This window comes from Castor canadensis, chromosome 14, assembly GCF_047511655.1.
Source record: "Castor canadensis chromosome 14, mCasCan1.hap1v2, whole genome shotgun sequence".
Taxonomy (NCBI): domain Eukaryota; kingdom Metazoa; phylum Chordata; class Mammalia; order Rodentia; family Castoridae; genus Castor; species Castor canadensis.
This window is the reverse complement of record NC_133399.1, coordinates 8,183,496-8,198,040: the sequence shown is the minus strand read 5'-3', so window position 1 is coordinate 8,198,040 and position 14,545 is coordinate 8,183,496. Positions and strand designations below refer to the sequence as shown.

The 14,545-nt window shown below is 46.4% G+C and overlaps 2 protein-coding genes and 1 pseudogene across 7 annotated transcripts in view; 2 read left to right on the top strand and 1 right to left on the bottom strand.

Annotated features, from left to right (window-relative positions):
- The window catches only part of LOC109689049 (uncharacterized), a 595,734-nt gene that overhangs the window by 411,873 nt on the left and 169,316 nt on the right, over positions 1 to 14,545 (bottom strand). The window lies entirely within an intron of this gene.
- LOC109675410 (uncharacterized) overlaps positions 1 to 14,545 on the top strand; it is a 51,757-nt gene that overhangs the window by 32,699 nt on the left and 4,513 nt on the right. The window contains exon 5 of one of the 6 annotated variants that reach the window (XR_012441067.1): positions 5,035 to 5,279. The exons of 4 other annotated variants lie outside the window; for them this stretch is intronic. Coding sequence is in view for 1 of the 2 variants with exons in the window: in XM_074053390.1 (XP_073909491.1) it covers positions 5,159 to 5,278 (120 nt within the window). In the remaining variant the exon portion in view is untranslated. Of the gene's footprint in view, positions 1 to 5,034; positions 5,280 to 14,545 lie in introns of those variants that run through there. One more of the 6 variants, XM_074053390.1, reaches the window with a different exon arrangement.
- LOC141416307 (rho-related GTP-binding protein RhoU pseudogene) lies at positions 5,307 to 14,545 on the top strand (annotated as a pseudogene).

Here is a 14,545-nt window from a genome sequence, read left to right as displayed (position 1 = left end):
ACTCTCTTCCCTTCTTCCCCCTTGGTCTGTGTTCTCTTCTCAGTTTCCATGCCCACCCACAGCCTCTCACTCCTGAGTTGGTCCTCCCCTGTCGCTTTTTTTCCATCCTGCAGAGGACCAAACTAGTATTGTTTGTGTCTTTTCTGCCATCCTGGAGCCTCTCTGTTATGTCACTGTCCCTTTGTAATGGACTTTTTCTTTTATATTCTTTCATCCCAAAGATATTTTATTACTGCTTGCTGAAGAATTCAATTTGTATTTCATGTTCAAATGCATAATTTAGTTTGTGTGTGTTGTGAAGGAGAATCTGCATTTTCCCAAAAAGTAAATACCAGTTTGTCCTTGTCCCATGTATAAAAGAGATGGTTATTTCTTCTAGTACTGTGCAGTGTCTGCTGTATTGTGGATCAGCTTTCTGTTTCCATGTGGGCTCACTGAAGACTGCTTTCCTTTCCTGTGGTCTGTGTTCATCTCCGTCTTCAGAGTGTCTTCAGTAGTGGATTATGTCAGTCAGCTTTCTTTCACTGCAATGAGATACCTGAGAGAAACAACTGAAAGATGAAAAGATTATTTTGCTCCTGGTTTCAGAGGTTTTGTCTGCTGGTCCCATTGCTTTGGCTTAAGGTGAGTCAGTACGTCATGGCAGTGGCTGTGTGGTGGAGGTCACCTCATGGCAGCCAGGATGCTGAGTGAGGTTAAGGAGAAGGGGACAAGATACCTTTGGAGGACATATGTCTGTGATCTGTATCCTCCAGCTCGTCCCCAGCTCCTGTGGTTTGTAGCACCTCTCTGAAAGCTAAGCCTAAAGCTGCACCTCTGACATTGCTGCCTTGGAGGCCAAGCCTTCAGTCATGTGTCTTTGGAGGATGTTCCAGATACAAACTATAATAGGGAGCTTCCAATTTTTGGGTGCCTATTAGGCACCTGTCACATTCTTTCTTAAAAAATAGGTTTTTTGTGGTTTTCATTGTTTGTTTGTTTTGTTTGGAGACAGAGACTTCCTGTGTAGTCCAGGCAGGTATCAAACTCTAGATCCTCCTGTGCCGTCCTACCAAGTGTGAGGATTGCACTGTGTGACAAAGTGCCTGGTGCTCCAAAACCTTACATTTTAGACACTCACTATATAGCCTAGATTTGGTGAACTAGTTTTTCTGGACTAATGAAAGTTGTATTTTGCAATTAGCATTTTATAAATGTGTGTGAAAGGTGCCATGATGGCGACATGGAGCTCCTGATAGAACTTGTCCCATCCTTTCTATTGTGTCATTGTCTTTGGACATTATCCAGTGAGAACTGTAGTGTGTTTTCATTGGCATGATGAATTATCATTCATGAATCTTTCTAAGTAATAAAGTTTGTTTATGAGAAACCCAGTGTCAGGCTCCAGTGGTTCATGCTTGTAATCCTAGCTTAGGAGACAGAGATCAGGAGGATTGTGGTTCGAAGCCAGGCCTGGACAAATGGTTTGGGACACACTATCTGCAGAATACCCAGCACAAAACAGGGCTGGTAGAGTGGCTCAAGCAATAAGAATGCCAGCCTAGTTTAAACCCCAGTACTGCCAAAAAAAGCGAACAACATAAAAATTACAAGTGTAAAGAAAAAGAGGAGAAAACCAAAAAGCATGGCAAGACTTTTTTTTTTTTTTTTTTTTGCAGTACCGGGGTTTGAACTCAGGGTGCACACCGTGAGCCATTTTGCCATGTTTTGTGAAGTGTTTTTTCAAGATATGTTCTCTTGAACTTTTTGCCTTGCTGGCTTCTCGATCCTTGGTGGTGTGCACCTGTCACCCCAGCTATGCGGGCAAGGACAAATTGAGGAGCATTGAGGCCCAATGTAAGCTGGACCCAAAATTAACCCTAAAACAAAAGGCTGGCAGAGTGGTGCTTGTGTTAGGATGCTTACCAAGCAAGCCCACGGCCCTGAGTTCAACCCTGGAAGAGGAAAGAAAATTTGAATATGTCAGGCTTTGTGTCATTATGCCATTGACCTGGTCATACTCTAATAGATAGTCAGGAATCATCAGTTCAACCTGAGGAACAGGAAGTGAAGTGTGCCCTAAATAAAAGCTTCTGCAGAAAATTCTGTCGTCAGAGCGGCTGTTGGTGACTTTGGTGCTGAGTCCAATCAGAACTGGACCCTTTTTGTGTTGCTGGGGGTAGAAGCCAGAATGTTCTGCATGCTGAAACAATGTTTTGCCACTGAGCAACACCCTGAAGCCTGCATCGGACTGTTGACATGCTTCAGGTGTTCATACCCTGGCCCAGGAGAGGACTATCATGATGAGTTTGAGACAAACTTAGATGGGCTGTTTGGGGTTGTTCAGATGAGGGCTGCAGTAGTACTGTGTAAGGATTGGACCTCAGCAGCCTAAGGGAAGGGAAGAGGGAAAGAATAACAAAGAAAGAGCCAAATTAGCAGAGCACTTTCTCCCCAGTTGCCAACTGTACTTTTGTTCATCATAGATGCAACTGCCTTTTGTTGGTCATAGACGAACTCATACCATGACCATAGAGCCTCCCATCTTGAGGCAGTATGGATTGGGAGCTGATGTGTCCAGAATAGACCACATAATTACATCATCTTCTGAGGATAGGCCGCTATTTCTGATCCCATCCCTCAAACCTGAGAGTGACCAAGTCAAGGTAACTGTAGGGGAGGTTAAGGATTTAAAAGCCAGCCCTGTGTATTAAAACTGGTGATGGGGAAAGTAATGCCTGGTTGAAATGGATTAAATATTCTGTCCGGACCTTAAACAAAAGCAAAGTTACACATGTGTGACAGGAAGGCCAGAGCCTCAAGTTGCCCCTTTCCATTTAGGGTAGACCTCAGACTCTGCTAAAATGAAATATATAACACTCTTCCAAAAAAGGACAGCCTGGGGCAACGAGTCTCTATGATCATGTCACTACTGTTTTCCGTGGTCAAAGATTCTGGGGGGCAAAAGCCACCCTGGTCTATTACACTCCCATCCTAAAATTGTAACTACACCTCATGCCTCTCAGGGTGGAGGGAGGAATTAGAGTTCTTGGGAAATTCATCCGGGTACAGTGAAGGCCAGACCTTTGCAGAGTTAAGCAGTCAGTCTGCTCTGAGTGTTGCCCAAGCAAACAGCTGGTGGTATTGCAGTGGACCTTTACTCGACACTCTTCTATCAAATGGAGTGGGACTTGCACTTTAGTCCTATTGGCTATGCCTTTCACCTGGGCATTCTGATAACCCAAATCATCCTTAACCATGTCTACATAGACGCCATGGGGTCCCAAGGAGAGCCCCTGATAAATTCAAGCAAAAAAAAATAGCAGGATTTAAATCAGCACTATTCTGATTGTTCACTTTTAATAAGAATGTAGATTAGATTAACTATATCTATTATAACCAACAGAGCCTTATCAATTATAATAGGGATAAAATGAAGAAAATACAGAACAACTAGGCACCCGCGGTAAGATGGCATGAGAAACCAGATGGCTCTAGAGATGATTCTGGCAGAAAGGGGTGTGTGTGTGTGTGTGTGTGTGTGTGTGTGTGTGTGTGTGTGTGTGTGTGTGTTGTGTGTGTGGGTGTGTGTGTTGTGTGTTATGGGTCCTTGGTGGAGGTGAAAGTTGCACATTCATCCCCAGTAACACAGCTCTGGATGGAACCACAACCAAGACACTCCACAGCCTGACAAGCCCTGTCAAACAATTGGCTAAGAACTCAGGGACAAGTGACCCTTTAGTAACTGGCTAGAAGAATGGTTTGGAAAATGGAAAGAAGGAATAGCCTCAATTTTAACATCCCTCATTGATGCATTTGGGATTATGACCTTAATTGGTGCTGAATTATTCCCTGTGTATGAGGATTGACTGACTCATAGAAACTACTCTAACTGAACAAACTCCTGCGTCACACCAGCTGTTGTTAAGGACAGCTGAAACAGAAAGTCAATTAATGGTAAATGAGTTTGAAGAAAAGAATATAAATTAAAAAGGGGGGAATTGTGGGAAAACAGTCTTTTGTATCAAAGTTTATGTCGCCATAAACATACTGCATTGTCTGTAGTTCTGTGTTCTTCATCTGCGTTCTTGCTAAGCCCCTTTGCCCTTGAAAACTGCGCACTATGCTGCATATCCTAACCTCTCCCAAGTTAGGATAGCATTTCATCCAATCGAAAAGAATATGAACGTTTGATCTGGCCCAATCCAGGTCGAGAGGCAGGTTCATTCCTATCAGGACTATAAGGAGGGCAGGCTGCCCTGCTCCTTTGTGTGTGCTGTGCCTGTGTGTGTGCCCATGCACCCTTCTGCAGAAGTAAATTTTGCCTTGCCAAGGCAGTTCTACTTTTCTGTGTTTTGAATTGTGACTCCATTGGTCTTTGGGGGTCTTATTTCTAACAATACCACCAAAAAAAATAATAAATATGGTGTAAGATCCTGGAGTGCAGCATTCTCATGATGACCAGTGGTCTGTTCCTCTCTCAGTCCTCTCCAGGTTCCTGCTGACATGAGCAAACACACAGTTAGTGAACACACATGAGGCAAATTCCGTTTCCCTATAAATGCAGATCTCAGGCATAGAGGACAGAGAGGGCATAAATGTCATGGCTTCCTCATTTCACTGGAATCTGGCCTCAACCTGCGAGATGCCCCTGACATTTTCCTGGGATCCTTCTGGCCCCACAGTGATCGTTTCCTGCGGCATTTAAGCTCCATCACCTTCTACTTCCGGCTGTATTTCAGGATTTCCCTCTCTCCATGCTCCACACAACTCCAAACCCACAAGTTCAATGCCACTTCTATGAGTTGATTGGTTCTCTTCTAATTTGTCAGACCGTCTTGATCTCTTATTTTCAGTAGACTCAACAAATGTGAGATACACGGTCATTTGATATAGAGATATTGTAGGTGCTGGGAATGAACAGTGACTCTGAACAAAGGTGTCCTCTGTCCTGACCTTCTCATGGTGCATGCTGGGAGGCGATCAGCGAGATCAAAGCTGTTGTAAGGAATGGAAACCCAAGGGCTGCAATGTGGCACTTTGCATCTCCACCAGGTGAGGCTCGCTCCTCCTGTCACTCACGGCTAAGAGAAGACCACTAGCCAATCAGGGCCACAGGAGCGGCCCAATCAGGAGCGCTGGCGGAGAAGGGCCCGCCCACATTGCAGGAGATTCCTTTATGACGCCTCCAGTTTTCCGTTGTTCACGTGAAAATTATGAGGTGACTCAGTTCCCGTCGTTTTGTGACGCTGACCCCAGGAGCAGGAGTGGACAGCAGGACACCCGGCAGTCAGGAATGGTGAGCGTGGGGCGGATTTGTGACACGGGCGAGGAGGGGTTGAGAGCGACTGGGCCCCGCGTGAGTCCCGGAGTCTGCGGCAGAGTCGCTGCCGGCGCCGCTCCGCTCGTCCCCTCGGTCCCCGGGCGGGGCGGGGCCGCAGCCGGGACCCCAAGTTCCTGTCCTTGTCCCCGCCGGAGCCCCCTGTCCCTCCGCGCCCGCAGCCCCGCGTCTCCCCACAGCGCGGTGCCGGCAGAGGTGGCGGGAGGCTCCCGAGTGGCCGCGGGGTCCCCGTCCCCATCCCGGCGCAGACCTGAGCGCCCCGAGTTTCCTGATGGTGGAAGCGGCGTCTCCACCGCCACCTGGTCCTGAGGCGGGGAATCCCTAGCTTTGTGGGCTCCCCGCATGGGAAAGGGGTCCTCGGGGGCACCAGTAGGGTGGAGCGGAAGGGGTCCCTCTGACGTGGTTGGTGTCCCTTGGTGCACACTGTGTTTACAATTGAAACGCAGGCGGCCGCGCGGGCAGAGCCGCCCCGCGCAGCGGAGACCTATCGTTGCCTTGGTCCGCTGGTGGCAGCTGGTCCCGCGGCAGCGCGGTCGCCGCCGGCGATGGCCCCGCAGCAAGGGCTACCTGTGCTGCTTACCCGCTGCGAGCCAGTGCCCGCACCGCCCGTGCTGCCTCGCCGGGAGCGCGGAGGGCGCGGGGCGCCGGGGGTCCGGGGGCGCGCGGGCGGGGCTGAGGGGCGCGGCGTGAAGTGCGTGCTGGTCGGCGACGGCGCGGTGGGTAAGACCAGCCTGGTGGTGAGCTACACCACCAATGGCTACCTCACCGAATACATCCCCACCGCCTTCGATAACTTCTCGGCTGTGGTGTCAGTAGATGGGCGGCCTGTGAGACTCCAGCTCTGTGACACTGCGGGACAGGATGAGTTTGACAAGCTAAGGCCCCTGTGCTACACCAGCACAGACATCTTCCCTCTTTGCTTCAGTGTGGTGAGTCCCACATCTTTCCAGAATGTCAGTGAGAAGTGGGTGCCCGAGATTCGGTGCCACTGCCCCAAGGCCCCCATCATCCTGGTTGGGACACAGTCAGATCTCAGAGAAGATGTCAAAGTGCTCGTTGAACTGGACAAATGCAAAGAGAAGCCAGTGCCTGAGGAGGTGGCGAAGCTGTGTGCTGAGGAAATCAAAGCCACCTCCTATATTGAGTGCTCAGCCTTGACTCAGAAAAATCTCAAAGAAGTCTTTGACGCCACTGTTGTCGCTGGCATCCAGCATTCGGACTCCCTGCAGCAGCCAAAGAAGTGTAAGAGCAGGACCCCGGACAAAGTGTGGGATCTGTCCACGTCTTGGTGGAGGAAGTACTGCCTGGCATGATGCTCCCAGATGCTGCTGTCAGAAGCTGTGTTAGCTGCACTGACTCGTGTAGAACATATGTGTGTGGTCATAGGAGAAGCCCTCAACACACGTATTCGTTCTACTTTTAATTTCCTTCTCGGTATGAGTTTAGGATGAGACTTTTTTTAAGCAAGATAGGTTTTAAGTTAAAAGTTGTTCATAAGCTCTGGAAATGTAGAGTTTTAGACTTCTGGATTAATTTATATCTGATGTGAAAAGGGCTTCTCAAGGCTGATGTCAAGGATGAAATTTTGCTGCATTTTGATGTACAGACCAAGAGGGAATGTTGTGACTAATAACCTCTCTTGGTTAAGGGCTATTGAGCGAGCGCTCAGTGCATTCCATTCAGAACCAGCCATGGTGAGAACAGCTCCCAGCTTTGAAACCACACAAACCATACCCGTTTTTCTAAGAGCAAAAATCTGAGAAAATGAGAGACCTGTACCTACAAAACCTCACACTACCCCTTTTGTCATTTTCTGATACTCAGTTGCTTAAGATTTTAAAACAACCAAAAAACATCCCACTAACTACTGATGCTTTGTAGACCAAAAAAGCAAACTTGTTCATAGGGGTTTTTCATTCTTGGAACAGTTGTGTTGACACTACAGTAAATTAGTGGAAATGCCCTGCAGGAGGGAAGTGCCAGTCTAGATCACACATGGTGTTGTAGGGAGCTCAGGCAACTCAGAGATGAGAGTGTGGTGTTTGCTCTCAGACTCTGGCTGGTACGTCAAGCCACCTGTGTCCTGTCAAGTGGAGCAGAGGGAGTTCCTGTCTGGGTATTGTAAGCTTCCTCACTCACATTGGTCATCTGCAGGGCAGTGGACACCTTGAGAGCCCACAGCAGATGGCTTGTGAGACACACACATACCATTTCTTCTTAAGTCAGCCAAAATGTCCTTGTTTGTAAACACACAGGCACACACACACACACACACACACACACACACACACACACGATTGTGTAGCTGTCTGGTTTACTGTTGATCAGACTTTTAGACCATTAGTGGGGAAAGCATGGCCATAGATCAGAGCAATGTGGTTTCCTCTTGTCACCACTGCTTTGAACAGACATCTTTTTGATACTTGAGGTACAATATTAACATATCTTCATTTGCACATTTTTGAGACCATCTTAAAAAAGTGACACGAACATCTCTTGAGACTGTCAAAGCAACCAGTTGAGCTTGTGGTGCTTTTAGGGCCCTGCAGCAGAAATAGTACTGCAGGCCAGTTGTTTGCAGGGCCATGGCCCACTCAGTGTTTTCCTTGCTGTGAGACAGTCAAAAGGCAACACTCATGGCACATGTCCTTCAAGGTAGGAGTCTTAAAGCTGGCTGTTCTGAGGACAGCCCCATGTCAGGGGAGCACATTCATACTTCAGTGACATTTCCAAAATGCCGGAAGTGGCCAGCCACTGAATCACAGTGTCCAGCTTGCCATGGTGAGGCAGTCACCAGGATAAGTGACCAGCTAGAGATAGCTGTTCACTACCTGTGAAGCTGGCAGGTAGCAGAGTCTTGTCTCTGTGGATTTTGTGTTATCTTTTTTATATATTGAAAAAAATCTAGTTGGGTTTTTTCAGTTTAGGGGCTTCATTTATTCCTGTTAGTAAGTAGGACTAGAGAATTTCTTTCTTGAAAAAAGATTAATCATCAAGCCACTAAAATCCATAGACTGTTTGGTATTGATTTCTTAGCCATTGAACTTGATATCATAGTCTCCTGAAGTGTTTAGTTATAACCTGAGTGAAGGACATTACTTATTTGTGGAAATGATTTTATCAGATGTAACTGTTACAGTCATCCTTCCATGTCTGGCTTTCGCATCCATAGGGGCCAGGCTCCCAGGAAGGATTCTGTGTGCCCTGTGTGCACAGGCATTTAGAGGGGCGAGTTATTTCACTGGCAAGCAATTTTAAATGTTATATTAAAACAAATACAATGGAGTACATGCATATTAGTTTTTAAGACAGAACAAAGACTTAAAAGAAATTTTATGGCAGGACTGTCAGGCTACACTTACTGCCTCTGGTCCATGGGGTAAGTGGTAAGAAGGATGCTGTGTGGCCAGTTCTGGAAGCTTCATTCCATGGCTCAATACACCTGGACTATTTGTGCCACAAATCTAGTGGGTTGACACCTGCAATAGTTTGTAATATGTTGCTGCATTTTACATGGTGTGTTTGTACTTGAGATTTTCCACCGTTTTTATTTATTTCTGAAAACAGGGATTTGAACTGAGAAAATTTTAAAGTATATGTTTGAGTTAAATGTAAAGATTGTTCACTTCAAAGCAGAAAAAATGGCTAAACATGAAGCTTGGTGTCTCAGAGAGGATTCAATGAGACTTAGGTGCAGAGAATGCCTGGTTAGCTTAACTTCCATAGTCTAGACTGACACCATAAATGAACAACACACTGTATTGGGCTCCAAAACTATCATCTCTTTTCACCACACGTACACAAACGAACCTTTTATAACCTCATTGTCTGCTTGACAAACTGGCAAGCAGCTACCCAGGAGTCAAATCAGCATAAAGGGGAGCCAGGCCTCCTCTGCAGACTTGTCATAATCTGGTGCCTTACCAAGTTGTGCTTTTCTGTTATCATGTGTCAATGACATTGGGCAAAATCTTGTACTTGAAAATGCTATAAGTGTAATGGTATGAAATAAATTCTGACGTGGAGAAAAAAAAAAAATGAAACGCGGATGGCGGCGGGACCTGAGCTTATTGCAGAGGCAGGACAGTCCCAAGTGCAAGGTCTGGGTGGTCTCCAGGGTCAGGCAAGCAGGCTGTGCTTTCTAGGGAGTAGCAAACAGGAGGAGAAAGAAGGGGAGAGGAGGGCGATGGAGGGGCATCAGCTCCAGGGACAGGGATCATGTCCCTGAGGCCACTGGTTGTTAGAGTGACAATAAAAGTGGGGTCATGTGCTGGGGTGTAATTTGTGTGAATTAGGGAAGTCTGAGAGAAAGAACACTGCATTGTGTCGTATGGAGAAAAGATTTGTGATTTTGACGGTATATATGGAAGGTGGTATAATTTTAAAAACTGGTCTGGTCTCAGATCTTCTGGCACAGCCATCCTTAAGCCCTGGCATTCCCTGAGGTACAGGAGTGTCTTTGGCTGTTTATCAATTGCCACTTTTAGGCATTTTTCTGAATTTGTGCTAATGAGGTGACTCTGAGTGCCACCTCTCCATCACTTGAGGAAGGTGACTGGTGAGCAGACACAAGAAACATAGGTTATGGCCTGGCATCTGCATTGGGGACAGTGTGGTGGCACTGAGCCCAGAAGTTGTAGGGACTGTTCTATGTAATCTCTCTTGTGTCAGAATTGCATTGTGGGACACCAGGTGGGTGCTGGAGAATTGGTTGGTGTTCAGTAAACAGCACACATGTGGTGTCATTAGTGAGGGCAGGACAAGGACAGGGCAGCTCAGGTCAGAACCCAGCCTGTAGGACAAAGCCTGCTGCTGCTGGGAGGAGGGAACATGGATGGGGGAGCCCTAGGTGTGGGGAGGCCCCAGAATGAGGTTTCCTGGCTGCTCAGTCTTCCTCCCTCCCTCCCTGAGAGTGAAGCCCTGGGCTGTCTCTGCACAGTGACAGTGGTGTCTAGGGTCAGACTTGTGTTCACCTTGGGAACCTGGTCCCTTATGAACTGTGGGTGAAGCAGGTGCTTCCCTGACCTTCTCCCTTATTTCCTTTGGAGGATCTCTCTCTCTCTCTCTCTCTCTCTCTCTCTCTCTCTCTCTCTCTCTTTGTGTAGTGGGATTTGAACTGAGGGCCATGTGCCCAAGTGCAAGGTCTGCACGGTCTCAAGGGGCAGGCGAGCAAGGCTGTGCTTTCTAGGGAGGAGCCAACAGGAGGAGAAAGAAGGGAGAGAGGAGGGCCATGGAGGGGGCAGCATCAGCTCCTGGGGCAGTGGACATGTCCCTGAGGTCACCTGTCCTTAGGGTGTTTTGTTTTTGCTGATCACCTAGTTGAATCATTTCTGAGATAAAAAGTGTGCATTTGGAAGTTTTGTTTCTGGCTGGTGCATAGGTGTAAGAAGGAGGCGGAGGGGACGATGGCACCCTCCAACTTTCTGAGGTGGGAGTTGCGTGATCACTGCTATTTGCCAGGATTCTAGTGCTCTGGTGTTTGACTGTTTTTCTTTTCCTTTCAGGCAGTTGGTGTATTTGGGGTATAATTTTGTCAATAGGAACGTATAAGAGGGGTGTCTGAGAGAAAGGCACCTGCATTCTGTCATACAGAGTAAAGATTTGTGGTTTTGATTATATATTTGGGAATGTAGCATAATTTTGGAAACTGGTCTGTATCTTAGGTCTTCTGGCACAACCAACCTTAAGCCCTTGGCATTCCCTGAGGTACAGGAGTGTCTTTGGCTGTTTATCAATCGCCCCTTTTAGGCCTTTTTCTGAATTTGTGCTAATGAGGTGACTCCGAGTGCCACCTCTCCATCACTTGAGGGAGGTGACAGGTGACCAGATAGAGCAAGCACAGGCTATGGCCTAGCATCTGCACTATGGACAGAGTGGCAGGTCTGGTCCTAGAAGTTGTAGAGACTGTTCCAAGTCTCTCTGCTGTCAGAATTGCATTGTGGGACACCACATGGTTTGCTGGAGAATTGGTTGGTGATCAGAAAACACCAGACATGTGGTGTCATTAGTGAGGACAGGGCAAGGACAAGGCAGCTCAGGTCCTCCCTCCTCCCTCCTCCGTCCTCCCTCCTCTCCCCCCCTTCTTCTTCTCATTATTGAAATGTGGGCATTCAAAGGCAAGCACTGTGGTTGATATCTGTAATCCCAGGTCCTCAGGAGGAAGACATCAGGAAGATGTAGGTCCGAGGCCAGCACAGTTCAAACCCTGTCTCAACCATTATGCTGAGTGTGGTGGCACACATCTGTGACCCCTGCTCCAAGGGTGGTACAAATAGGATGGTTGTGGTCCAGGCCTACCAGGGCAAAATGAGAAGACCCTATTGGGAAAGAAGCTAAAGTAAAAATGAATGTTGCCATGGCCCAAGTGAGAGAGCACTGGACTAGCAAGTGTGGGACGCTGAGTTCAAACCCCAGTACCACCCTCGCCAAAAAAGAAAAAATGGGCATTTGAATACTGAAATGACATTGCTGTGGAAATGAGATTCTTCTCTTTTTTTTAGGTTCTTCTTTAGGTTTTTTTTTTTTTCTTGCAGTGTCAGGGTTTGAACTCAGGGCCTCATGCTTGTAAGGCAAGCCTTGCACCAGTTGCACCCCTGTCCTGCTGGTCCTCTGAATGGTAGTAGTGGTCTATTTCTTTTGAATTTTCCAAATAATGTTTGCAGGAGGTGTGTTCCTCAGGTGTGAAGTTACTGAAGTCTCCATTCTTTTCGCTTATGTTCAGTCAGTGTTTTCACAGGGGTCATTTTTCTGTGAGTGGTAAGCATCACATGTCCCCTGTGTGCCACATTGTCTTCAAAGTGGACATCAGGACAGCACCTTAAGCAGGACGACTTGTGTTTTAACACCTTCCCTTGAGTCTGTCTCCTCTGCTGTGACCAGGTCACCTGCCTGGCTCTCTGATGGCTGTCACAAGCATCTCAAATGCTGCTTGCTGGGGAGCCCCTGCTGTGACCTGTGCTGCTCTGCTTCTTGCTGCCAGATCTGTGGATTCCAACTTAGATTGTCACATTACAGACAGGTGACCACACACATTGGGATGTGCTTTTCAGTCTTAAGTCTTTGCATTTTTATGATGAAATATATTTGAAGAAATATGAAAAAAACATCTCTGGTAAGGTTTAGTATTAGTAACAATGTAAAGTCCCTTGGAGTCCTCATCAAGATTCATAACTGGCCTTGCAGTCAGTAGTGTCCCCAGGCGGTCTCCTGCCTGTTTCATGCCAGTCTTACCACAGTTCCCTGATTCTTTGGTGAACTTTCCTATCTTTACAATCTGTTACTTTTTACTAAGCAGTGCTCTTTTTATTTTGCCTCCTTTGAACTTTGAGCAAGTGAGTCTTAATGGAATTGCAAAGGCTGACGGGTGTTTTCTTTGCCAAGTTATGTTTCAGAAGTGCCAGGGTCTGAGGCAGGACCAGTTTCTCATCCCTGAGGTTTTGTACTTTTCTTTGGGGGGGGTTGACTTTTTTTTTTTAGTGCTCGTGCCATGTCTCTTGTCTTTCTCCAAGTGCTACAGCACAATACATTCTTCTTCTTCTTTTTTTTTTTTTTGGCCATACTGGGGCTTCAAGTCAGGGTCTTTTTTGTGATGGGTTTTTGTGGGATAGGGTCTTGTTAACTATTTTCCTGGATTGGCCTTGAACCATGATCTCTTGAGTAGCTAGGATTACAGGCATGAACCATTGGCGCCCGGCTACACAATACATTCTTGAGGAAAGTGACTGGGCTCAAGGTTGTGGTCCAGTTCAAATTACAGTAAACAGTAAGCCAGCTGTTGATCCCGTTCCTCCATAACTTGTGGTCTTCCGTGAGCATCAACCCTTGGAATTATCTAATGGACTGAATTTTGTCCTTTTCGTACATACATTATTTGTCTCTTCATTACCTAGTACCTGGATATTCCTTTGTATAGGGTGTTTTACCTTCTGGTAATACATTTTGGTCATTTATAATTTTTAAAATTTTTACTCTGTGCAGTAATCCTTTTATAATTGCATGCATTGTAGATATTTCTGTTCTGCACTGTTGTATTTACCACCTCAATTTTAATATCTTTACATTTGTCAGTCTGTTTCTTTTGACTGTTTTTATTATTATAAAATTCTCTACTTAAACTTTTTGTTTGTTTGCTTTGACATTCCTGGAATTCAAACTCAGGACTCACATTTACTAGGCCCTGCTCTACCACTTTGACCACGCCACTGGCCCTATTTATCATTTTTCAGATAGTGTCTCCCCCTTTGCCCAGGCTGCTCTCAAACTGCCATCTTGGCTTCTCTGCCTCCCCTATAGCTGGGATTACAGGAATGTGATGCCACCCCTGGACTTCCTCTTTCAGTTTTCTTTTTTTGCTGGAACTGGGGTTTGAATTGAAGGCTTCATACTTGCAAAAGTGCTACTACTTCAGCCACACCTCCACTCCATTTCACTGTTCCTATTTTGGAGATATCTCTCATGCAGTATTTTCCTGGTGTGGCTTTGAACCACAGTCCTCCTAATACTGGCACCTGACTCTCTTCATTTTCAATGCCTACATAAGTGCATATATTTATGGTCTGTCATGTGATATTTCAGTACTTGTACACATTGTGCACTGAGTAGCTCAGGCTACTTCCCATGTCTTAACATAGTTTCCTTTCTCTATGTGGAAACATTCAAAATCCTCTCATACATTTTGAAATGTACACTACATTTTTGTCAGTGATGGTTGCGTTATTGTGTGCTTTAGATAGTTTCTCCTTCATTGGTCTTACATGACGATTAAATTTGGTCTGTGGAATACTAGGCTCAAGCTTTCAAATGTTGGCTCTCGATGTAATTGCAGAGGATGTGCTGCATGCCTTGAGCAAACAGTTGTGACAATGGGCTTCAAATACTGTGTCATGGAAGCCTGTAGAGAGTCAGTGTCCAGGGAGCCATTGGACACTGGTCACTGAGGCTTCCTCTGTTAATCATGTCAGAAATGTGCAAATTTTCAAAGGGAAGCAAGTGAAGCAGATAGCATACTGTTTCACTATGTATTGTGTAGGCAGACTAAGCTCCTCTCCTCAGCTAGATGTCTGAGGTCTATCCCAACACCAGTTCCCAGGGGCAAGGAACAAATACATCTATGAAAACATAGTCTCAGGGCTGCCAGTTTTAACTCTGTTCAGTACACTGAGTAGTAGGTAGTCGGGCTTTGGCGCATGCTTCAGAGCCACTGTACAGTGAGACTCTTCTGTGTTT